This window comes from Ranitomeya variabilis, chromosome 4, assembly GCF_051348905.1.
Source record: "Ranitomeya variabilis isolate aRanVar5 chromosome 4, aRanVar5.hap1, whole genome shotgun sequence".
Lineage (NCBI taxonomy): Eukaryota > Metazoa > Chordata > Amphibia > Anura > Dendrobatidae > Ranitomeya > Ranitomeya variabilis.
In genome coordinates this window covers 445,094,075-445,120,980 of record NC_135235.1, presented here as the reverse complement: position 1 = coordinate 445,120,980, position 26,906 = coordinate 445,094,075, and the positions used below count along the sequence as shown (strand labels likewise).

The window sequence follows — 26,906 nt, the reverse complement described above, 5'->3', positions numbered from 1 at the left end:
AGGTATCTGCAATTGCTTTCAGTGATATAAAGAGCCCTGACACACATCACCATCAATGAGTTTAAATGACAAACAAAGAAATTCTATCCTTATCACTCCTAAACTCTTTGTGCATAATAATTTGGAACACAGTGTATATTCTGTATTTATATTTAATTCAGCGCGATATATGTGAAAAGCCGGTAATTCAATTGCCGGCTTTTCATTTCTCCTTCCCAAACCCGACAGGATATAAGACATGATTTACATACAGTAAACCATCTCATATCCCCTTTTTTTTGCATATTCCACACTACTAATGTTAGTAGTGTGTATGTGCAAAATTTGGGCGCTGTAGCTGCTAAAATAAAGGGTTAAATGGCAGAAAAAATTGGCGTGGGCTCCCGCGCAATTTTCTCCGCCAGAGTGGTAAAGCCAGTGACTGAGGGCAGATATTAATAGCCTAGAGAGGGTCCATGGTTATTGGCCCCCCTGGCTAAAAACATCTGCCCCCAGCCACCCCAAAAAAAGGCACATCTGGAAGATGCGCCTATTCTGGCACTTGGCCTCTCTCTTCCCACTCCCGTGTAGCGGTGGGATATGGGGTAATGAAGGGTTAATGTCACCTTGCTATTGTAAGGTGACATTAAGCCAGATTAATAATGGAGAGGCGTCAGTTATGACACCTATCCATTATTAATCCAATTGTATGAAAGGGTTAAAAAAACACACACATTATTAAAAAGTATTTTAATGAAATAAACACACAGGTTGTTTTAATATTTTATTGCTCTCTCAATCCACCTGAAGACCCTCGCTCTGAAAAATAATAAACCAACAATATACATACCTTCAGATGATCTGTCACATCCCACGAAGTAAATCCATCTGAAGGGGTTAAATCATTTTACAGCCAGGAGCTCTGCTAATGCACTCGCTCGTGCCTGTAAACCCCGGGTACTGAAAGGAAAGCAGAGTGATCTGTACTTACATTGAGTCGCGGTGATGCGCCCTCTGCTGGATGTCCTCATGAACTGGAGCCTTGGAAAAGTTCCCACGCTCGAGTTCATATGAGGACATCCAGCAGAGGGCGCATCACCGCAACTCAAGGTGTTCAAGATGAGAAAAAGAGGTTAGATTATACTCACCCAGGGGCGGTCCCGGTCTGATGGGCGTCGTGGTCCGGTCCGGCGCCTCCTATCTTCATCAGATGATGTCCTCTTCTTGTCTTCACACTGCGGCGCAGGCGTACTTTGTCTGCCTTGTTGAGGGCAGAGCAAAGTACTGCAGTGCGCAGGCGCTGGGAAATTTTATTTATTTATTTATTTTTTTCTTTACTCCTGTGTTACGTTTAGTTTGAAAGCCCCCAGTGCTTTATGGATGCTCAAACAAGTCTTCATAGAGGGGCATCATTGCCACAGCCTCTGGCACTGCCCTGAAACGAGGAGTCATCAGTGATGTCCATTTCAGGGGCTCGGCTAGTCCCTACTGTTGTGAGCATGCGTTTGTTGGCTGAGCATGCCAGGTTGGTCTCTGCCTGCTGGGTTCTCTCCTTATAATGCTCACTGACAGTGTGCTCTCTGGCTGACTTGTCACTTCCCATTAGAGCAGACGTGTTTGCGTTTTTTTTTTCTGGCCCCTTTTTTTACATGAAATTAAGGGTGCTTTAACCCCTTCCCGACCTTTGACGCCACGTAGGCGTCATGAAAACCCGTGCCAATCCGACCTATGACGCCTATGTGGCGTCATGGAAAGATCGCATCCCTGCAGATCGGGTGAAAGGGTTAACTCCTATTTTACCCGATCTGCAGGGAGAGGGGGAGTGGTACTTCAGCCCAGGGGGGGTGGCTTCACCCCCCCGTGGCTACGATCGCTCTGATTGGCTGTTGAAAGTGAAACAGCCAATCAGAGCGATTTGTAATATTTCACCTAAAAAACTGGTGAAATATTACAATCCAGCCATGGCCGATGCTGCAATATCATCGGCCATGGCTGGAAACACTAATGTGACCCCCCCCACACCCCACCGATCGCCCCCCCAGTGCTCCGTTATAGGGTCCGGTCCCCTCCGTCCGCCTGCCGGCTCCCCCGTCCTGCTGTCCGCTCCCCCGTCCTCCTGCCCGCTGCCCCCCTGCTCCTATGTCACCCCCCCCCGTGCTCCGACGCCCCCCTCGTGCCCCGATCTCCCCCCCCTTATACTTACCGAGGCTCCCGGTCCCCGTCCGCCTCCATCATGGGCGCCGCCATCTTCCAAAATGGCGGGCGCATGCTCAGTGCGCCCGCCGGCCGGCAGATTCATTAGAGGTACATTTTGATCGCTGTGGTAGGTTCTATCACAGCGATCAAAATAAAAAAATAATAAATAAACCCCCCCCCCTTTATCACCCCCATAGGTAGTGACAATAATAAAATAAAGAAAATATTTTTTTTTCTTTTTCCATTAGGGTTAGAACTAGGGTTAGAACTAGGGGTAGGGTTAGGGGTAGGGTTAGGGTTACGGGTAGGGTTAGGGTTAGGGGTAGGGTTATGGCATGTGCACACAGAGCGGATCGGCCGCGGATCCGCAGCGGATCGGCCGCGGATCCGCAGCGGATCGGCAGCGGATCGGCCGCGGATCCGCAGCGGATCCGCAGCGGATCCGCAGCAGATCGGCCGCGGATCGGCAGCGGATCCGCAGCGGATCCGCAGCGGATCCGCAGCGGATGGGCCGCGGATCCGCAGCGGATGGGCCGCGGATCCGCAGCGGATCGGCCGCGGATCCGCAGCGGATCGGCAGCGGATCCGCAGCGGATCGGCCGCGGATCCGCAGCGGATGGGCCGCGGATCCGCAGCGGATCCGCAGCGGATCGGCCGCGGATCCGCAGCGGATTGGCCGCGGATCCGCAGCGGATTGGCAGCGGATCCGCAGCGGATTGGCTGCGGATCCGCAGCGGATTGGCCGCGGATCCGCAGCGGATTGGCCGCGGATCCGCAGCGGATTGGCCGCTGCGAATTCGAAGCAGTTTTCCATCAGGTTTACAGTACCATGTACACCTAAGGAAAACCAAATCCGCTGTGCCCATGGTGCGGAAAATTCCGTGCAGAAACGCTGCGTTGTATTTTCCGCAGCATGTCAATTCTTTGTGCGGATTCCGCAGCGTTTTACACCTGTTCCTCAATAGGAATCCGCAGGTGAAATCTGCACAAAAAAAACACTGGAAATCTGCTGTAAATCCGCAGGTAAAACGCAGTGCCTTTTACCTGCAGATTTTTCAAAAATCGTGCGGAAAAATCTCACACGAATCCGCAACGTGGGCACATAGCCTTAGGGTTAGGATTAGAGTTAGGGTTGGAATTAGGGCTAGGGTTTGAAATAGGGTTAAGATTAGGCTTGTGGTTAGGGTTACGGATAGGGTTAGGGGTGTGTTGGGGTTACAGTTGTGGTTAGGGTTGGGATTAGGGTTACGGTTGGGATTAGGGTTAGGATTAGGGTTGGAATTAGGGTTACGGGTGTGTTGCGGTTAGGGTTGTGGTTAGGGGTGTGTTGGGGTTAAGGTTGTGATTAGGGTTATGGCTACAGTTGGGATTAGGATTAGGGGTGTGTTGGGGTTAGTGTTGAAGTTAGAATTGAGGGGTTTCCACTGTTTAGGCACATCAGGGGTCTCCAAACGCAACATGGCGCCACCATTGATTCCAGCCAATCTTGCGTTCAAAAAGTCAAATGGTGCTCCCGCCCTTCCAAGCCCCGACGTGCGCCCAAACAGTGGTTTACCCCCACATTTGGGGTACCAGCGTACTCAGGACAAACTGGGCAACAACTGTTGGGGTCTAATTTCTCCTGTTACCCTTGCAAAAATAAAAAATTACTTGCTAAAACATAATTTTTGAGGAAAGAACAATTATTTTTTATTTTCACGGCTCTGCGTTATAAACTTCTGTGAAGCACTTGGGGGTTGAAAGTGCTCACCACACATCTAGATAAGTTCCTTCGGGGGTCTAGTTTCCAAAATGGGGTCACTTGTGGGGTGTTTCTACTGGTTAGGCACATCAGGGGCTCTGCAAATGCAATGTGACGCCCGCAGACCATTCCATCAAAGTCTGCATTCCAAAACGTCACTACTTCCCTTCCGAGTCCCGGCATGTGCCCAAACAGTGGTTTACCCCCACATATGGGGTATCAGCATACTCAGGAGAAACTGGACAACAACTTTTGGGGTCCAATTTCTCCTGTTACTCTTGCAAAAATAAAAAATTCTGGGCTAAAAAAATATTTTTGAGGAAAGGAAACACATTTATTATTTTCACGGCTCTGCGTTATAAACTTCTGTGAAGCACTTGGGGGTTCAAAGTGCTCACCACACATCTAGATTAGTTCCTTGGGAGGTCTAGTTTCCAAAATGGGGTCACTTGTGCGGGAGCTCCAATGTTTAGGCACACAGGGGCTCTCCAAACGCGACATGGTGTCCGCTAATGATTGGAGCTAATTTTCCATTCAAAAAGCCAAATGGCGTGCCTTCCCTTCCGAGCCCTGCCGTGCGCCCAAACAGTGGTTTACCCCCACATATGGGGTATCATCGTACTCAGAACAAACTGGACAACAACATTTGGGGTCCAATTTCTCCTATTACCCTTGGGAAAATAAAAAATTCTGGGCTAAAAATCATTTTTGAGGAAAGAAAAATTATTTTTTTATTTTCACGGCTCTGCGTTATAAACTTCTGTGAAGCACCTGGGGGTTATAAGTGCTCACTATGCATCTAGATAAGTTTCTTGGGGGGTCTAGTTTCCAAAATGGGGTCACTTGTAGGGGAGCTCCAATGTTTAGGCACACAGGGGCTCTCCAAACGCGACATGGTGTCCGCTAACGATTGGAGCTAATTTTCCATTCAAAAAGTCAAATGGCACGCCTCCCCTTCCGAGCCTTGCCGTGCACCCAAACAGTGGTTTACCCCCACATATGAGGTATCGGCATACTCAGGAGAAATTGCCCAACAAATTTTAGGATCCATTTTATCCTGTTGCTCATGTGAAAATGAAAGAATTGAGGCTAAAAGAAATTTTGTGTGAAAAAAAAGTACTTTTTCATTTTTGCGGATCAATTTGTGAAGCACCTGGGGGTTTAAAGTGCTCACTATGCCTCTGGATGAGTTCCTTGGCGGGTCTAGTTTCCAAAATGGGGTCACTTGTGGAGGAGCTCCAATGTTTAGGCACACAGGGGCTTTCCAAACGCGACATGGTGTCCGCTAACGATGGAGATAATTTTCCATTCAAAAAGTCAAATGGCGCTCCTTCCCTTCCGAGCCTTACCATGTGCCCAAACAGTGGTTTACCCCCACATGTGAGGTATTGGTGTACTCAGGAGAAATTGCCCAACAAAATTTAGGATCCATTTTATCCTGTTGCCCATGTGAAAATGAAAAAATTGAGGCTAAAATAATTTTTTTGTGAAAAAAAAGTACTTTTTCATTTTTACGGATCAATTTGTGAAGCACCTGGGGGTTTAAAGTGCTCACTATGCTTCTAGATAAGTTCCTTGGGGGGTCTAGTTTCCAAAATGTGGTCACTTGTGGGGGAGCTCCAATGTTTAGGCACACGGGGGCTCTCCAAACGCGACATGGTGTCCGCTAAAGATTGGAGCCAATTTTTCATTCAAAAAGTCAAATGGCGCTCCTTCCCTTCCGAGTTCTGCCGTGCGCCCAAACAGTGGTTTACCCCCACATATGAGGTATCAGCGTACTCAGGACAAATTGGACAACAACGTCCCTGGTCCAGTTTCTCCTTTTACCCTTGGGAAAATAAAAAAATTGTTGCTAAAAGATCATTTTTGTGACTAAAAAGTTAAATGTTCATTTTTTACTTCCATGTTGCTTCTGCTGCTGTGAAACACCTGAAGGGTTAATAAACTTCTTGAATGTGGTTTTGAGCACCTTGAGGGGTGCAGTTTTTAGAATGGTGTCACTTTTGGGTATTTTCAGCCATATAGAACCCTCAAAATGACTTCAAATGTGAGGTGGTCCCTAAAAAAAATGGTTTTGTAAATTTTGTTGTAAAAATGAGAAATCACTGGTCAAATTTTAACCCTTATAACTTCCTAGCAAAAAAAAAAATTGTTTCCAAAATTGTGCTGATGTAAAGTAGACATGTGGGAAACGTTATTTATTAACTATTTTGTGTCACATAACTCTCTGGTTTAACAGAATAAAAATTCAAAATGTGAAAATTGCGAAATTTTCAAATTTTTTGCCAAATTTCCGTTTTTTTCACAAATAAACTCAAAAATTATCGACCTAAATTTACCACTAACATGAAGCCCAATATGTCACGAAAAAACAATCTCAGAATCGCTAGGATCCGTTGAAGCGTTCCTGAGTTATTACCTCATAAAGGGACACTGGTCAGAATTGCAAAAAACGGCAAGGTCATTAAGGCCAAAATAGGCTGGGTCATGAAGGGGTTAAAAATAAAAAAAAGATAATTATGTGCCTTCCACCCACTTATCCTCTGTTGTACTTGTAGCTATAGTTGTGCACTTCTTGGACAACTTCTCATACCCAACGCTTGGCCCCGATATCACAATAAGGCCGGAATCACACTACCGTAGAATACAGCCGAGTGCTATGCGAGAAAACATCACATAGCATTCGGCCCAGTGTTAATCTATTGTGCAGCTCGCATCAGATTTTTTTTTTTCTTAGGTGTATTCGATGTTCATGTGAAATCGCAGCATGCTGCGATTGGTACCGAGACTCGCCAATGCAAGCCTATGGGTGCGAGAAAAAAAATCGCACAGCACTTGGACCTTGCGAGTGTTGTCCGATTTTTTTTTTTTTTTTTTTTAATTTTTTTTTTATATGCATCGATCTCCTTTGAAAAGCCGGCAAATCATCTGCCGCATACAGTAAAATCACATTGTGACAGGTTAGAATAGATACATACACATAGAATAGATAGATGGCTATATAGATGTCAGTGAGACACACATACGTATGTGTGTGTGTGTGTATATATATATATATATATATATATATATATATATATATATATATATATATATATATATATATATATATATATATATGTGTGTGTGTGTTTTGAAGAATATTTCCTTTGAAAATGATGTGTAAATGACAGAGCAATTCTCTGTGTAAAAGCTCATGTTAAATCGCACTGCATTTGGATGTGAATCGGATGCAAAGTGTGAAAAATCAGATTGTAGTCTCGTTACACTCGTGTGCCTCTCTGCAGGGAGACTCGGACCAATTTTTCATATGTTTAGTGTGACTCTGACCTTAATGTTTTTCTGAGAGTTGCACCTCAATCTCGTAATGTCACAGGAGCCCAGGATGACAGGTGCAGAAGTGAAGCCCGACTTCCATTGAGCATCAGACTGGACATTTGGACTACGGCAACGCAAATTGAATTGCTCAGCATTACTGTCTGCCCAAAGCGTATTCAGATGACCACTATCTCTTGTATGCCCAGCTTTAGTACCATGATGAGAAGACAATAGCCACCTTTTAGAGTAGTCATGTGTATATTTGGAGACACAGCTACTCATCTTCCATTCCCTCTGGAGCAAAATATTTAAATAAAACATTGAGCTATGTAATTCAGACAAGTTAGGTAATGTTCTAAAAAAATGGAAAACACATTAATGTTTGTGGACAGAGTGGATGAAGAACTCTTTACACAGATTGAGGCTGCAGGCATTTATTTAATAATTGGAGATAAAAGCATGTTCTTCTGGTGGGCTTAAAGAAAATCACATTCAGATGTGCAATCTTCATCCTGGATCTGATGGCTCATCCATATACTGTACCAATTCTTTTCTCAGTGGACATCAGGGAGATAAAGGAAATTCGTCAAGGAAAGAATTCTCGGGATTTTGATCGTTACCAGGAAGATTCTACTGTACGCCTTGAACCAGATCACTGCTTTGTTATCCTCTATGGAATGGAGTTCAGACTTAAGACCTTGAGCCTGCAGGGTAAGTCCCCTCCATATCACTTTCATGCTACCTCATTCACTGATTGCCTATTTGATATTGGTACTAACCACTGGGGTATAAATGTGCTGCAGGTAAGTAATGCATCTTCATTAATATTGATTTCTTTGGCTTAAGCCATTTCCTGGGAAAGTGTGTGCCTGACTGTGTGTACTATTTTTTTTATGATGGCGATCTATTAAAGCTTCTGCGTTTTCACTTTATTTTTATTCTTTTGTGTTGCAGCAACATCTGAGGAAGAAGTGACTATGTGGATAAAAGGATTAAATTGGTTACTCCAAGACACTCTCCAGGCCCCAACACCACTGCAGATAGAGAGGTAGTAAAGGGGGGCGTAACAGGTGTTCTCTTCTAGCCTGGGTTCTCCATTGATCTAGTGTCTGTGGTGGTGTCTCCTCCTGGTTGTCACCAAATAGCCAACATCGTAGGGTTGTATTTCCACATGGCAATTCCTTTGGCGGGAAAGAAGCCGCTGCCAAGAGTAAATACTTCTAAAGCACATGGAGTGTTTGGCTGTTGGCTTCATAAACTTTATAAAATGTACAGCCAACTGTGCCAAGAAAAACATGAACATCACACAAAAAAAAAATACGGAAGTGAACGCATGTCCTGATTGTTGAAGGATTGACAGATGGCTTCTCACCAAAACTTATCCAAAGAACCATGTCAATGATGTTTCTATTTTTCTGATCTGAGAGTGCCACTGGGTTGTCTACTCTACATGTATGATGATTTTTTATTTTTTTTGTGTGCCGGCATGGTAGCGTGGCTATGTCAGGAGTTATTCACATATGGGCAAAGTCAGCCAAAACAATGGACTGAACCATATGTATGTGGCCCTCTTGGCTCTTATTAGTCGCATAACAAGGACAGATTATGTCAAGGGTAAAAGGAATGACCCAATCCTTATATTTTTCTGAGAGACGAGCCATCTTTATTATCTGCTATCTACTTAGTTCCCCTCTCCTTTTTGAGAACATGCTCCTCAGACAGGCCAATAATGCCTGTGTGTTCAGGGGAAGAGGTGATGTGTCAAGAGAAACTATTGTCATCCGAAGGGTCAACAACTATTCAAGTGTATGGGTAAGGCTAAGTTCACATTGGTGTTCGGGGGCTTTGCGGAGGCCTGGTACGTCCTCCACTAAGCCCCGCCTACTTCCGCATACTTCTGCATGTGTCCTGCATACCTATCTTTAACATTGGGTACGCAGGATATGCGGATGTATGCGCCGGCGCATCAAAACAACGCATCTGCATACATCCGCATGTCCTGCTTACCTAATGTTAAAGATGGGTATCCAGGACATATGCGGAAGTAGGCGGGGCTTAACGGAAGACGTACGCAGCCCTCTGCAAAGCCCCTGAACGCTAATGCCTAATTTAAAATTTGTTCTAGGATTGTGAATGGAGAGGAGCATATTGTTTCTGCCCCTAGTAACCAGGTATGCAACTTGCATACAACTATTTAGAACTTCTTATCCTTCATCAATATACAGTGGGTACGGAAAGTATTCAGACCCCTTTAAATTTTTCACTTTGTTTCATTGCAGCCATTTGGTAAATTCAAAGAAAGGTTTTTTGTTTTTTTTCTCAACAATTTTTGCAAATTTATTAAAAAAGAAAAACTGAAATATCACATGGTCATAATTATTCAGACCCTTTGCTCAGTATTGAGTAGAAGCACCCTTTTGAGCTAGTACAGCCATGAGTCTTCTTGGGAATGATGCAACAAGTTTTTCACTCATGGATTTGGGGATTCTCTGCCATTTTTCCTTGCAGATCCTCTCCAGTTCCATCAGGTTGGATGGTGAACGTTGGTGAACAGCCATTTTCTGGTCTCTCCAGAGATGCTCAATTGGGTTTAGGTCAGGCCTCTGGCTGGACCAGTCAAGAATGGTCACAGAGTTGTTCTGAAGCCACTCTGTTGTTATTTTAGCTGTGTGTTTAGGGTAGTTGTCTTGTTGGAAGGTGAACCTTCGGACAAGTCTGAGGTCCAGAGCACTCTGGAAGAGGTTTTCATCCAGGATATCTCTGTACTTGGCTGCATTCATGTTTCCTTCAATGGCAACCAGTCTTCCTGTCCCTGCAACTGAAAAACTCCCCCATAGTATGATGCTGCCACCACCATGCTTCACTGTTGAGATTGTATTAGGCAGGTGATGTGCAGTGCCTGGTTTTCTCCACACATACCGCTTAGAATTGTCACCAAAATGGTCTACCTTCGTCTCATCAGACCAGAGAATCCTATTTCTCATAGTCTGGGAGTCCTTCATGTGTTTTTTAGCAAACTCTATGCGGGCTTTCATATGTCTTGCACTGAGGAGAGGTTTCCGTCTGGCCACTCTGCCGTAAAGGCACTGGTGGAGGGCTGCAGTGATAATTGACTTTGTGGAACTTTCGCCCATCTCCCTACTGCATCTCTGGAGCTCAGCCACAGTGATCTTCGGGTTCTTCTTTACCTCTCTCACCAAAGCTCTTCTCCAACGATTGCTCAGTTTGGCTGGATGTCCAGGTCTAGGAAGACTTCTGGTGGTCCCAAACTTCTTCCATTTAAGGATTATGGAGGCCACTGTGCTCTTAGGAACCTTGAGTACTGCAGAAATTCTTTTGTAACCTTGGCCAGATCTGTCCCTTGCCACAATTCTGTCTCTGAGCTCCTTGGCCAGTTCCTTTGACCTCATGATTCTCATTTGGTCTGACATGCACTGTGAGCTGTGAGGTCTTATATAGACAGGTGTGTGCCTTTCCAAATCAAGTCCTATTAGTTTAATTAAACACAGCTGGTCTCCAATGAAGGAGTAGAACCATCTCAAGGAGGATCACAAGGAAATGAACAGCATGTGACTTAAATGAATGTCTGAGCAAAGGGTCTGAATACTTATGACCATGTGATAGTTCAGTTTTTCTTTTTTAATAATTTTGCAAAAAAAATCTACATTTCTTTTTTTTTTCAGTCAAGATGGGGTGCAGAGTGTACATTAATGAGAAAAAAATGAACTTTTTTGAATATACCAAATGGCTGCAATGAAACAGAGTGAAAAGTTTAAAGGGGTCTGAATACTTTCCGTACCCACTGTAAGGGAATCGTACATCTAATGCCATATAACTTGGCTAGGTAGGAATTTCTAGACCAGAATTGCCTGGAGAACTATCGTGACTATTTTTCAATATTGTGGTATTGTGCCATTTGTGTTTAATTTTTCTAATAGTAATTCTTTTTTTCTTTCTTTTTGTTATAGGTGGCTACGGAAGCAGTTCTACTCTTTAGATAGAAATCGTGAGGACAAGTAAGTATCTTGTACACTGGAAAACTGTGGCATTGGTCCATGTATAATAAATTGATGCTGTTTTTTCATACTTTAGGCCTCATTCAGATAATCATGTACCTGTTCTATCTGTGTTATTCATTGATACAACACGTACCCAATATAGTGTAAGGAGCTATTCACATTTCAATGTGTTTGTGCGGCCCAATCATTAATCAATCATTCATTCAACTTTTCAACTTTTGGTTTTTGTCATGACTCAAAATTCCCCCTACAAGTCTTTGGGTCCGTAAAAATCACAGACAGCACACGATGAGCATCAGTGTGCTTGTCCATGATTAACATTGTAATTTTAAGGAGAAACGATGTTTTGTTTTTTTTTCATCCATGAAAAATAGCTGATGGTAAAAACTGACCAAACACTGATGCAACTCTGATTCAAAACACTGATGAATAACATTATACATATACATGCATAGGCAGCATCAATAGTAAAAAGTTGGAGACACACAGGGTTAATAGCAGCAGTAACGGAGTGCGTTACCCGCGGCAGAACGTGGTTCGTTACCGCTGGCATTAACCCTGTTTGAGCAGTGACTGGAGGGGAGTATGGAGCGGGCGCCGGGCACTAACTGCAGGGGAGTAGGGAGGGACTAATCGGACTGCCCGTCGCTGATTGGTCGCGGCAGCCTTACAGGCAGCTAGTGAGACCAATCAGCGACGCGGGATTTCCGTGACGGAAGTTGCCGACAGAAAGATGGAAGTACCCCTTAGACAATTATATTTATAGATCTGTATGTCAGCATTTAGGCTCTTGCATAAGGCACAGGTGACCAAGTATTTGGATTGGAGGTACTTGCATAGTTATGAAATTATGGATGTTAAAAATATTAATTTTTTTATTCATTTGTTCTAAATAAACTTGTACGTTTTGAACTAAACATTCTGTGGCCTGTGTAATATCTTGGGGGGCCCTTTTTGAGTATAATTTTACAAAATGGTAAATTGTAAAAAATATATAGAATAATACATTTGTCTGCTTCTCTAGCTTTGATTTTTTTTTTTTTTTTTAAATACCCAGTTGATTCTTTTATGGAAATTCTTTTACATGGTAGAACATTGGGTGGAAAATGTTTTCAGCTCATTCTCCGAGCATCAGCAATTGATTAGTCAGTAAGGACGCCACAGCTTGATAAGAGACCTAAATCCAGATGTGTGGTGACACTGAACCAGATGTCTCTTGACTTGTCGGTAACCACCCATATTTTAGCATGACTAGATCAAAAAATAGATAAAACGCAAGCTGTTGTGGAATATATAGCAAACAAGAATGATAGGTCAATTGGGGTTACTACTGAAGGCTATGTACATGGCAAGCACTATTTGTTTTTTCGTTTCCGTGCACCAAAAATTAACCAACTATGAAAACCAGCTTGATAGAATCTTTTCTGGTGCTCCTTTTGAAGACCTATGCATCTTGTTAATACACTACTAACAAACTCTCTAGTCCTGCCATTCCATCTGTACATCAAAAGGTTCTAATATAGGCTTCTAGGTATTATGCATTTTTGCTACCCTTCTATTTGTCTATGACTTGTTTCTGAGCTACTTCATATGAAAGGCAAAAGGAGTGCCGAGAGTGCTCTGTTATCATGGAGACACATAGATCTACAGAGGAGCTGCATGCTCAAAATAGGGAGACCATTTTAATTTAAATTACTTGCAAAGTTGCTTCATGTTGGCTGAACTGGAACACTTAAATGGTTGGAAAGATGGACATTGCCTTTAAAAGACATGTATGTTTCCATAAAATAATGAAATGCTGCAAAGACTTGGTTAGACCAAAGGGATGGGATTGCAAGGACTAGGATAGATGAGAATGTTTGACCCGTATTCCTAGAATTATAAACATCAGGCCTAATTGTTCTTACAAAGCAAGGAGACCAGTGTCCTTCCCCCTACAAGCTGGCAGTTCCCATCGGCTTACACGCTATTTCCGTGTCACATATATAGTCGTCTCTGCCCGCAAACTCCTGTTTATATTTTCTCCTTTAGAATGCGTTGTCTGTAAAGTTCATAGTATTATTATTGATGTCAGGCTGGCTCCTCTGTACATGTTTGTTCTCTATCCTATTGTCCTCACTTCCTCGCATAAATTCTTCACATCTGATATCTCAGTAGGATAAAGTCTTTCAATGACTGAGCCACTTGACTATGCGGCAATGTAGACAATTAATGTTCTCTCTGTTCCATTAGGATCTCTGTGAAGGACCTGAAGAGTATGTTGTCCCAGGTCAACTATAGAGTTCCCAACATGAGGTTTCTACGTGATCGGCTTATTGTGAGTTTAAGGCTTTCACTTGCCTCTCTTTTTTTTGTCCATACATAGTGAGACTGTATAGAAACTATTTATAAAAGGGATGTCTCATCATGGGCAATTGTGAAGAATCGCTAGGATATGCCACCTATGTTCAAATTGAGCAGCTGTAGAGCTAATGCTAGAGTGGCATATATGCTAAGAAAGTACCATGTCTCTCCATTTTCTATTAGCATCACTGTTCGTTTCCCGGAGTTGCATGGATTACGTTGACTATAATAAAATACCATTGACTAATGGCACCCTTGCAGCCAGCTAGGAAAATCAAATTGGAACTGACGGCAGACAAAGTGGCATGGTGCTTTTCTAGTTGCCACTTTGGATCAGCTCATCAGACTTTTGCTGATCAGACAATGTCTATAATGAGAGAACCCTTGAATAACATTAGTCTAAATGCATAACTCACATTTTCTGTCTTGTCTTATGTACACCACAAATCAGTAGGCAGTGGTGCACCACAAAGTTCTTATTTTAAGCTTTTATTTTTCTTCTTTACTGACCTTGTGGATGGAACTGAAAGTTAAATGTCAGGTTTTGCTAATAAGCAGATGTTTTGTAGAATACTTTAAGGGGTTTTCCAAGTAAATAAGGTCATCGGACAGGTTCACAGAGAAACTACTTTACTTCATGGTGACCTCTAAAAATTGCAACATAAAATGGTCTTCTAGATAGGAGGTCCTCTTAAAAGAATATGGCAAGTGTATAGGGCAGATATAATGACACTAAAAATCTGTCACAGAAAGTTGGGTGTAGATAAAGCGTTAGTTTTCTTAAATATGTGGGATTTTTGACACGTTTTGCCTGTGTTTACATGCTAATAAACATGTATGTGACATTTGGTGGGTTCCTTCCTGTAGCATTTCCAACAGTATCATATTGTATCCAGTATAGAAAGGCTGTAGTTCTTGTCTTCCCTTGGTGGCATATTGTAATAATCTTAACCTAACGTCCCAAGGGCACAATTAAGAGTATGGCCATACAGGGCAGATGAGTTAGCAGCAAAATAGATGAGATTTCTCCAAATCTCATCCACTTGCTGCAGAGATATGTCCGTCTTCAATCCCATACCCATCATAGCTATTTCAGATCCACACTACCAGTAGCCGCTGCAATCTTTCTTCTCATATCCATCACTTTATCCTATTATAGGTAATCTGGCCTTGCACGGAGATCCCATCCCTTTTTGACCCTGGAATGTAGCAGAGAAAACACAAGCTAGAGACTTCTTACTAAATACGATCTTGAAAATCATTGCACACTTAATGGATACTGAAAACCCCTGTCCACTACACCTCTTGCAGTTGAGCCATTTCCTCATCTCGCTGCCACTGCTGACAAAATGTGCCCCTTTATTCACTTTTTTTTTTTTTTTAAATATGTACTCTGGGACTTAATTATGGGAAAGAGACTCACAAACTCTGTCAGAAGTCTACATTTTGGGGGTCAGCTTGAGAAATTCTTCAAAAGTCAGACTATCTAAAACCCAGGTACTCTTTCTGCTCCAGCTTTCGATATTCCTCATATTTCTTCCAGAAAGTGGATAATGTGCTTCCAAATCTTGTATCCTGGCCATATGGAAAGGGGTGACCCACCTACAATGCATCTTTGTTTCCCATAAGTTCAGGATGTGAAGCAAAAAGAGGATCTGTCGGCCTCGTTATGAGCTTTGTCAGGACTAATGCCTTCGCTCTTGGCATCATTAGACCTCTTCGGGAACTTCCAGGGATATATAGCTTTTATTTTTAAAGTCCTCCATCAACACACTACCCTTCTCACAAGGGCCATGAGAGAGTTCTACCTTTCTTGTGACTCCTAGTCCATCCTACGTTATCCTTGTTGTTGTGGATTTTCACAATGGGTCTGATTTTCTTTTTTTGCAATGCTGTGGTGAAACCAGTGGCGGCTTCTCGCTCTGTTTCCCTATTCCTGTGTGAACATTCACAATCCTGCACCAAATGAGTCCATGGAGCCGGCTTGTGGACCAGACAGCGAGTGTGGTTAGCAACCGAAGCTATCGTTGTAATGGCTGCCATGTAAATGATATTCTTGGAAGAAGCTTCTAGTAATTGTGCAGACTTCAATCATTCATCCATACTCTCGTTTTGTCTCACTTATTTCTCCTTCTTCCTTCATTACAGGAAGTGGAACAGAGGAACCAAGAAATTAACTATGCCCAGTTTGCTCAGCTGTACCGTTCCCTCATGTACAATGCCCAGAAAACGGTAAGTAATGTTGAATGTGACCAATGTATTTTGATACCATTTTACCACTCATCTAGCCATTCTTTAGACAGTGACCTGTTATGGAGGGTGGTGAAATCTGATTATGGTGGAGACGTAGGAAATTTATAGTTTAATATTTTTAACCAGTTAATGGACAATTTGAATTAAGCAAAAGAAACCAAACAATTCAGTAACCGACTGCAACATAAATGAAAGGTGGTGCTGACCTAATTAGAGGCTGCTGTGGTTTGTAAAGATGCAGGATGTCGCTTGTCATTAGCTCCTTTAACGTTTCTGTAGGCCTTGGTTACTGAAGATCTACAGTACTGTAACCACAGTCTATTAGCCAGAGAAATGTGTCTGAAGCTATGCATAAATTCATGCTCCTCACTTGTCTTTTGCTTTTAGATGCCGCTTCCGTTCTTGGAAAGGTGAGTGTCCTCAATCGAGTTATTCCTAAATCAAAGGTGATCATGAAGTACAAGGTAATTTGGCCTACCTACCTGACCAAGTGAGTGTTAGCAGTAGTGCCTCTATGAAAGAGGGCCATACACATTACATACAGGTTGGCTGACATCGGACAGATATCTATGGCGGTGGTCCCCAACATTTTTTAACTTTTTTTTTTAAAGAGCTAAATTTAGCTTTGAGAGATAGCAGTGAGCCACATCCAGTGACTACCTATCCCCCGCAGAAGTGACACCGAGTCCCCCATTACCTGTATAACGACAGCCAAAGCTTCCCAAGAGAAATCCCGCCGAGACTATGTGCCCGTCTTTCTTTTAGGCACTCTCATTAGCCCCAGGCCTTCCCACTTTCCCTCTGTTTCTCAAATTAAGCAGACACTCCCCACTATCGGGTCCAGCGTCAAACAACCCTCTAAAGCCTCGCTCACATCTTAGTAAAAAAAAAATGCTCCAATGTCGATCCAGAAAAGCATAACTAGTGTCATGCGACTGTGCGATTTCCCCACCCCAGCATCCGTATGGCATCCATGTCGCATGTTTATGCAATCCGTATGTAATGCGTTTTTAACATCATCTTTTACATACTGTATTTCTCAATATACAGTAATTTAAAGCTACTTTACAAAACTAATCAAACAATCTTATATATGCAGATATAGATAGATGATAAAATAGTTAGGCTAGGTTCCCATTGCGTTAATGGGATAGCGCTAACGGACAGCGTTGCATGGCGAAATTAACGCCGTGCACCGCGTCCGTTAGCGCTCCCATTGCCGGCAATGTTAGAGCGTATTGCTAGCACGTGTCATTTTCGGCACGCGCTAGCGATGTGCCGGTCTTTTGTAGCGCGCCTCGGACGCTGCTTGCAGCGTCCGCTGCGCGCCAGAGGTCCGTTCCCCGCTCTCGCAGATCGGGGATCTGCGAGAGCGGGGACGTTAACGCGACCCCTGAACGCGGCCCTGAAAAAGACATTGCGTTAGCGCAATCCGCTAGCGCTCGCGCTAAACGGATTGCACTAACGCAATCTGAACCTAGCCTTAGATGTCTTGTACATGTATAATGTTACAAGCCCCCTACATACCCTGTCAATCGCCGCATACTGTTATTTTTTTTCCTCCGTCCGATTTAGAGCTGTGTAAGAACTTGCAGATGAGCATTGACTCGTGTAATAACATTGGTGTGAGTGCAATGCGATGGTTTCTCACATTGTACCCTCCAATTTTATGCGCAAGTGGGGGTGAGGCCTAACTGGCAGTATTAACCTATCTCCAATTTACCATATTTATCCCCCTTCAGGTATATGAGCATTCCGATCTGATCTTCCATGTAGGGCTAGTCACAACTCACTATTTGGAGACTTGCACTTCATAGATGTTTGCTAGACCTGGTATTAATGCACCAAAATGGCAGACAACTACAAGTCACCAAGCCAAAAATTGGCAGTGGCGTAACTTGAAACTCATGGGCCCCGATGAGAAAGCTCCAACGGGCCCCCAAATATTTTAAATCTTTAATAGCAATAGTCTTTTTCCCTAGGCCAAAGGGACTTTTAGAGCCCCCTAGGCTCCAGGCCCCGGGTGCGATTGCAACCCCTGCACCTGTTGTAGTTACATCCCTGCATGTTGTGTTTTAATATGCCCAATCTGTTCCTGCAGGAAACAATTGCTGCTATTGTAGCGCCGCCACTGTCGCAGGGCCAAAGGGTACCCGGTACCGGGCCTCTGAGTCTCTGTTCTGGGGTTGTCACGGTGGCTAGACCCGGTCCGTGACTCTGCTGAGGGGCGTACAATGAAGGTAGAGGGAATGGTGATGATGTTGTGGTGGTGCGGTGCAGGATAAATAACGAGGACACCAGGTTGCAGTCTCTTTACCTCTTTACTGAAGGTCCCAGGATCCTCAGTCCGGAATACGGTTAACCGGGCTGCGCAAGTCCGGCCGGTCCGATGGCACCTCCAGAGTTCCCTTTGCAGGTGGAAATCTGTGCCTACCTTCTAGCGATTGTGTGTTGTGGTCCTCCCCTGCTGTGCTTACGGGATAGTCCCCACAACTGTTGTGTCTGTTTCTGAAGTTCCCTCACAACTCGATTCTGATGTTCTTCTTCGTCCCCCAGATGATATGGCTAGGACGCACCCGTATGACGGGTAGGCTCGGAGTTCTTCCGGGACCCTAGCGTCGCCCCTCTCCTATTGTTGCCCCCTGTGTCTTCGTAGGTGATTTGTGTGAGACAGCCCGCCTATAGCTGACTGTCCTGCCGTAGGTTTGAAGTATTGCTTGGAGCCTAATACTTCCTCGGCGTTCCGGCCACCGGCTACGCGCCTCAGTAGGATGTTGCCTCGTCCTACAGCACGACTCCTACTGGTATTTCTCCTTGTTGCGTTGATCTCGTTTCTCACTCAGCACAATATACCTCGCTTCTTGTCCTTTCTTAGGGTACCGCCGCGATCAGGTGCAGGCGCGGTCCCGTAACGTTCTCTCTGTTCGCTAGGCCTCTGTCAGGATCCCACCCCTGACAGGGACCCCCCTGAGTCTCTCCCCGCAACACCCTCTGCCACAGGATGTTGCCTGTTCGATTCCCAGTCAGCTTCTGTTTAACTTTCTGCCTAACCCCCAGTTTTACCAGATTGTGAGGCGTGGCCTAATACATAGCACCCTTAGCTCCCCCTGGAGGCCAGACTGTGAAGTGTTTTGGTGACTGTGATACCTGGTCAGAAGAACTCCTTCAGTGCCATCAGACGTACCATAGCCCCCCTTAGCGGCGGAGCATCAGTACTGCAACGACCAGGACTCTGGGGCGCTGCACTATAACATTCTAGTGGCTGCTAATTCCTCTCTCCATTGAAAAAAATAAAACAAAAGGATGCTCACCTGTGTAATGTAGTCAGGAGGAACAGCTGATGGTAGAAGTGCATTGCCATCGTAAACGGTCACTTTTAACCCCTTAGTGACAGAGCTAATTTAGTACTTAACCCCTTTACCCCCAAGGGTGGTTTGCACATTAATGACCAGGCCAATTTTTACAATTCTGACCACTGTCATTTTGAGGTTATAGCTCTGGAACGCTTCAACGGATCCCGCTGATTCTGAGACTGTTTTTTATTTCGTGACATATAGTAATTCAAGCTAGTGGTAAAATGTCTGCGATATGACTTGCGTTTAGTTCTAAAAAAAAAAAAATGGAAATTTGGCAAAAATTTTGAAAATTTTTCAATTTTCAAAATTTTTATTTTTGTGTCCTTAAAGCGAACCTGTCAGCTGTTTTGGTCGATATTAGATGCGGCCACTGCCTTTCAGGGCTTATTTTAGGTTATATATACTAGATTCCTTGATAAGGTGTTGATCCAGGGAACTAATCTGATTGCCGTATGTGGAGTCGGGAAGGAATTTTTTCAATGTGGAGCTTAGTGTTTGCCACGTGGGGTTGTTTTGTTTTTTGTTTGTTTTTTTTTTTGCCGTCCTCTGGATCAACATGTTAGGGCATGTTAGGTTAGGCAATGGGTTGAGCTAGATGAACTTAATCTTCCTTCAACCTTAGTAACTATGTTACTATCTGCAGCATTCTATAATGCTGTAGATAAGCCCCCGATCCGACCTGAAAGCTAAGAAAAATAAGTTTTATTATACTCACCCGGGGGCAGTCTGGTCCAATGGGTGTCGCAGGTCCGGGTCCAGCGCCTCCCATCTTTTTGTGATGCTGCCCTCCTGCTTGTTTCACAGGCTCCCCGGCATCGCGCTCCTGCACAGGTGTACTGATCTGCCCTGTTGAGGGCAGAGCAGAGTACTGCAGTGCGCAGGCGCTAGGCCCTGGCCTTTCCCGGCGCCTGCACACTGCAGTACTTTACTCTGCCCTCAACAGGGCAGATCAGTACACCTGCGCAGGAGCGAGATAGCGTGGAGCCTGTGAAGCAAGCAGGAGGGCAGCATCACAAGAAGATGGGAGGCTCCGGACCCGGACTTGAGTCACCCATGGGACCAGACCGCCCCCCGGGTGAGCATAATATAGCAGCCAAACCTGGTGACGGGTTCCCTTTCAATCAGAGAGTCATATTGCACAAAATAGTTAATAACATTTCCCACATGTCTAGTTTACATCAGCACAATTTTGGAAACATAGTTTTTTTTTGTTAGGACGTTATAAGCGTTAAAAGTTGACCAGCGATTTCTAATTTTTCCAACAAAATTTAGAAAACTTGAAAAATGAACATTTAACTTTTTTTCACAAACCTTTAACTTCGGACACAATTATTATTTTTTTTTTCACAAGGGTATCAGGAGGAAATGGACCACAAAATTTGTTGCGCAATTTCTCCTGAGTATACCGATACCCCGTATGTGGGGGGAAAGCCACTGTTTGGGAGCGTGACAGGGCTCAGAAGGGAGGAGGAACCGTTTGACTTTGTGGATGCAAAATTGGCTGGAATCAATGACAAACGCCATGTCCCGTTTGGCAACAACCTGATGTACCTAAAAGGTGGAAACCCCACAATTCTAACTTCATCCCTAACCCCAACACACACCCTCAGCTCCGCAACCCTAACCCCCAGCACCACAACCCTAACCCCCGCAAGCACCACACACCACAACCCTAACCCCTCCAGCACCACACACCGCAATCCTAACCCCCAGCACCACAACCCTAACCCCCCAAGCACCACAACCCTAACCCCCCCCAGCACCGCAACCCTAACCCCCAGCACCGCAACCCTAACCCCCAGCACCACAACCCTAACCCCCCAAGCACCACAACCCTAAACCCCCCCCCCCCCCCAGCACCACACACCACAACCCTAAGCCCCGCACCACAATGCTAACCCAAATGGAATAATGGAAAAAAAATACATTTTTTTATTATTTTTACCTAAGGGGGTGATTTACTATTTTTTTTTCTCTCTTTTTTTTGTGGTTGGCATTATTCTGTGAAAAACGGCAATCACACCACTGGGGAAGGTAAAAACCAACCTGAATCCTTTTCAGACACTGGGGGGTGCTATACCCTTATTTCTCAGGGCCGTTAAAAAGTGGCGCTGAGGAATAAGTACCCTTAACTGCCGCCGTTAAAAGGCGTATCAGCGGTCGTTGAGGGGTTAACTAATGGAAAACTGTTCAATCAGACTGAAGGGTTTTTTTTTAACAAGGTAATAGATTTTTTTGAGGATAATCTGCTAATCTTCCTCTACAATGCGGGGTATCGATCATGCTCTCCGCCAGCGGTTTTACTATACTGATGTTCATGATAAATATAGTAATTTATTGTGATCTGGGTCTTTTACTGCAGTTCTAATCTGGACAGTAGCATGCGTCTGGGTCATCTGAACCTTATTGGGTAGACTGTGAGCTTCTGAGACTGGCTCTATGGCTATTATTTAGATGTTCCCCCTTTTTGAATGAACACCATATTTAGAATGCTGGTTTAGAAGACGTTGCTCAACATGGGAAATAGGATTGATTTATTAGTAGGGTAGGAATGATGAAGCCTGCTGTACGTATATAATGAATGCTGACACCAGTCCCTGACTGCACATTATATACGTGATTTGAGAGTCTCCGCATTTACGTTCTTACAGAGCTGTTATAGGAGGCCCCTGACAATTGCAGATAAAGATGCAGAATTGCATCTGTTCTGGTGTCTTCCAACAGTTGCTTGCATTGCGGCCTTACCATCTCAGTGAGGAAGCCTGAGATCATGGTTCATCATTATTAAAAAAAAAAAAAAAAAAAAAAAACCTAAAAAATAGCAAATTCACTCTGGCCACGAAATTTAATATTAGGTTAATTCACCTTGCTCTGTCCAGATCACTTTTCTTCTCATTCGAATCACAAGCAGGATAAAGAGATGGCACACTCACTATGTAGTAGATGGCAGAGGATCACGGCTCATCTCCTCCAGCTCAAATGCTCAAAAGCTATATGATAGAGGTCAATGAGTCAGATTCTGTGCCTTGGTGGGTAACATGTTAGCAGCCAAGATGGCCACCCCATAGTCTTTTTGAGAAAATAAAATTTAAAAATCTACAATTGTAGAATAAAAATAGATTAGGAATAATATGTATCAATATTAATTTAATTTATCACAAAATAATGTAGGAGATACATTCTGATCAAATGTATGTTCAATTACATAATTTTTTTTTGTCCCTCCCAGAGGTGGAGAGCGCCCAGAGCTTTACAGAGTAACATTACTGGATTTCCAGAGCTTTCTGTTGGAATATCAGAAGGTAAGCTACAATAATCATGCATTTTGGGGTCCAGATACCATATGAAATGATGAAGGCTTTTTAAGGGAAGTTTCTAATCACTGCAAGTACTGACAATTTGCTGGAATTTCCACCATCACTAGACTGAGGGGGTTGTGGTACCTTATACAGAAATTCTATGTAGTATTCTGGGGTGGAACAATGAAGTGTTTGCTTAAAGTCCTAAAACACTAGGCCACTGGGGTCTCAGAGATCAGACTCCCAGAAATCTGCAAATCAAATGGGAATGGGGTAACTTGTTTTTCAAATAAACTTTATTGGGTTTTATAGTTAACAGGGTGGGAAAAAGATAGGCATAAGGGGTATGTGTGGGAGGGAAGGGAAATAGGAGGGGGGGTTGGATAGAAGGGAGGAGAATAATGGGAAAGAATGGGGTAACTTGTGACAACTCTGCTCATGGAGTACTGTGTACAGTTTTGGGCACCAGAGCTCAGGAAGGATATAATGGAACTAGAGCGAGGAGGGCAACAAAATGAATAAAGTGGATGGGGGAACTACAATACCCGGAGAGACTAGCAAAATTAGAATTATTTAGTGTAGAAAAAAAGACTGAAGGGCCATCTAATAACCACGTATAAGGGGACAATACAAATATCTCACCGAGGATCTGTTTATACCAAGGAAGGTGACGGTGACAAGGGGGCATTCTCTGCGTCTGGAGGAGAGAAGGTTTTTCCACCAACATAGAAGAGGATTCTTTACTGTTGGGGTGGTGAGAATCTGAGGAGGTGGTGATGGCGGACTCAGTCGAGGGGTTCAAGAGAGGCCTGGCTGTCATCCTGGAGCGTAACAATATTGTATCTTACAATTATTAGGTTCTATAGAAGGACGCAGATCTGGGGAATTATTCTGAAGGAATATAGGCTGAACTGGATGGATGAATGTCTTTTTTCAGCCTTGCTAACTATGTTACTATGTTAGAATAACCGAGACCGAAAAGTGCTCCTCTTACTGTCCCTTGTCTTATGTAAGCAACGGACGCTTACTGAGTTATAGAAACTCATGTAAAGCTGGAAAAATTAGCTGGAAGATAGCCTCTCTTCACATGGGATTCCACAACCTCACGTCCAAGCTCTTGCCACCTCCTGTCGCCTCCAACTCAAAAATATTGCCAGAATCCGTCCCTTCCTCAGCCCACAATCTACCAAAACTCTTGTACATGCTCTCATCATCTCCCGCCTCGATTACTGCAACACCCTCCTCTGTGGCCTCCCCGCTAACTCTCTTGCACCACTCCAGTCTGTCCTCAACTCTGCTGCCCGCCTAATCCACCTCTCTCCTCGCTACTCCCCTGCTTCTCCCCTCTGCAAATCCCTCCACTGGCTCCCAATCCCCCAACGAATCCAGTTCAAACTACTAACACTGATCTACAAAGCCATCCACAACCTATCCCCTCCCTATATCTCTGAACTAATCTCCCAATATCTGCCTTCACGTAATCTTCGTTCATCTCAAGACCTCCTACTCTCCTCCGCACTTATTCGTTCCTCGCCTCCAAGATTTCTCCCGAATATCCCCCATCCTCTGGAATTCCATGCCTCAACACGTCCGATTATCCACCACCCTCAGATCCTTCAGACGGAACCTGAAAACCCATCTCTTCAGGAAAGCCTACAGCCTACAATAACCGAGCCGCCGTCTCACCACCGCCAGAGCCGCCGCCGCCCACCCCTACCTTCTGTATCTTCCCCACTATCCCATAGAATGTAAGTCCGCAAGGACAGGGTTCTCTCCCCTCTGTACCAGTGTGTCACTGTAAACCTGTTTACTGTAAATGATAGCTATAACCCTGTATGTAACCCCTTTCTCATGTACAGCACCGTGGAATTAATGGTGCTATATAAATAAATAATAATAATAATATGTTCTAATCTCAGAGGGGCTTGTCCGTAATATGAGATATGGTTATTTAAATACATCAGCTTCACATTTGTCTATAATTAGAGGTAAAGTATAGAAGCAATATGATGGCTATGGAGGAACATAGCCCTAACCATCCTGTAAATACAATGGAACACCCTACAACACCTACCAATCCTTATGGTGTAGGGATATAAAAGGTTTCCAAGGTATTGCCTGAAAGTAGAAAAAACATGAATGTGTCCGATATGTAAATGCATTATATGGACAAAAGTATCTGGACACCTACACATTACACCTACAGGAGCTTTTATGGCACATCCAAAATCCACTTTTGTGCAGATGTTTAATGCCAGAGGAGGTTTGGACCCTGCAGTTATAGCTAGCCCATCGTTGGTGCCTCTTATACACTATGAGCCTCAGCACTCGGTGACCCCACTCTTTAAGTTTACGTGGTTTGACACGTCGTGGCTGAGTTGCTGTGGTTCCTAAATGCTTTCACTTTTCAATAATATCACTCAGTTGATTGTGAAACATTTATCAGGGACGAAATTTCATGATCTGACTTGATACAACGGTGGCGGCCTAGTACAGTACCACACTCTCTCGTTCAATGAGCTCCTTAGAAGGAGCCATTCTTTCACAAATTAATGTAAAGGCCAAGTGCACGGAGAGAGGATGGATTTTATACGCATGTGGCAATGGTACTGAATGGAAAAACGTCAATTTAGTAATTAAGATGTGTCCCAATACTTTGGTCCATATCTTGTACTCTAGGGATATAAACATAAAGTCCATATTGAAGATGGTCATTACTACAAATCACTGGCCCCTCATAATGTAAATGCAGTGCCTCACACAGAACGATGGGAGTTGTGGATGGAGAGCGGCTTCAGGTCGTTTAATTTCTTGTATCACTGTTGGTTTCAATAGATTATATATATATATATATATATATATATATATATATATATATATATATATATATATATATATATAATATTCGTTCTCCGCTTTTTTTTTTTACATTATTTTTGACTTCTTACAGGAAAAGTGGGCAACTGACCTGCTTCAGGTCCAAGAATTCATGTTCCATTTCCTGCGTGACCCTCTGAGGGAGATAGAGGAGCCGTATTTCACTTTAGAGGAGGTGAGGGCCCTCAGAACTTCACTTCTGTCCCTTTTGCTGGTTGTATGATAGATACTTGTATTTTTACCATTTTCTATTGTGTGTGCAGTTTGTTACATTCCTGTTCTCCAAAGAGAACACTGTGTGGGATTTAGCACTGGACACTGTGTGTCCCCAAAATATGGACAACCCTCTGTCTCATTACTGGATCTCCTCTTCCCATAACACGTAAGAAACCTTGGGGGTTGTTTCCCTCTTCCCTTCAACATTTGGGTCTCTTGGTCTTCTTTGTCCAAACTTATGGTCACATATGCCTTTTAACCCCCTTGTCACTCATGATTTCTGTCACCAGGTACCTTACAGGGGATCAGTTCTCCAGTGAGTCCTCTCTTGAAGCATATGCCCGTTGTTTACGGATGGGCTGCCGCTGTATAGAATGTAAGTTTTGAAGTGCACCACCTTGTAGAGAACCTGTTTTGTTTTTTTTGTTTTTTTTTTCGAATCCATTTTTATTCATAAGTGATAGGATGATTAATTAAAGTCTAACATTGCCAAATATTTAGATTTATTGGCTGGTCAGACACAGATGGGCAACGTTTCTTAAAGTAATTAAGCTTTTAGTAACCCTATTGATTTGGGTAGTACTACACCTGTTTTATCAATCTAGATCATAGTTTTTGCAGAAACATATACTTCATCAGATGTTAGTGTCTCAATGATTAGCACTTTGGCCACTTTTCTAAGTGATGACCGCTCTGAAAACATGGGCAGTATGGTGCATTGGGGTTAGCATTACTACAGGGCACGGTCTTTGATTGTATATGTACTTTGGGCATGCAGTGTCAATGAAGTGACAATATTCTAGATGCATTTTTTGGAACTGTTAATAAAAAAAAAAATGTCTCCACGGATACCTGAGCATGGAGATTAAGTGGCATCACTAGCTAGCTTGGCAGCGTTTTCTGGGCAGCCACCCAACTAAGCACATCATCTGCAGAAATGATTCCTTAGTGTGTCCGAATGACTCCCTGATGAGTGATCAGAATGGAAAACTCTAGTTTTCACACCATTATTTTAAACCTTAACCAGTTTATCAATCTTTTCTGGATTTTGTGTACAAATTCTCTTAATGTTTTGGGCATCATGTGAGCACAGAGACCATTAATGTCCTCTTTTTCCAGTGGATTGCTGGGATGGACCAGATGGGATGCCAGTAATTTACCATGGACATACCCTGACCACCAAAATAAAGTTTTCTGAAGTCCTTTTGACCATCAAGGAACATGCCTTTGTAACGTCAGAGTAAGTGTTATTGAGTTTCTAGGGAGCACAATGAAGCTATGACCTTAATTGAGTGTTCATTGCTATAAG

General features: G+C 43.6%; 1 protein-coding gene across 1 annotated transcript in view; it reads left to right on the top strand.

Annotated features, from left to right (window-relative positions):
- Positions 1–26,906, top strand: part of PLCG1 (phospholipase C gamma 1) — a 116,553-nt gene that overhangs the window by 56,525 nt on the left and 33,122 nt on the right. The window contains exons 2-12 of the mRNA XM_077251520.1: positions 7,793–7,945; positions 8,189–8,282; positions 11,203–11,250; positions 13,486–13,570; positions 15,745–15,828; positions 16,237–16,259; positions 22,435–22,507; positions 25,455–25,556; positions 25,645–25,763; positions 25,888–25,973; positions 26,717–26,837. Of these exons, the coding sequence (XP_077107635.1) occupies positions 7,793–7,945; positions 8,189–8,282; positions 11,203–11,250; positions 13,486–13,570; positions 15,745–15,828; positions 16,237–16,259; positions 22,435–22,507; positions 25,455–25,556; positions 25,645–25,763; positions 25,888–25,973; positions 26,717–26,837 (988 nt within the window). The remainder of the gene's footprint in view (positions 1–7,792; positions 7,946–8,188; positions 8,283–11,202; positions 11,251–13,485; positions 13,571–15,744; positions 15,829–16,236; positions 16,260–22,434; positions 22,508–25,454; positions 25,557–25,644; positions 25,764–25,887; positions 25,974–26,716; positions 26,838–26,906) is intronic.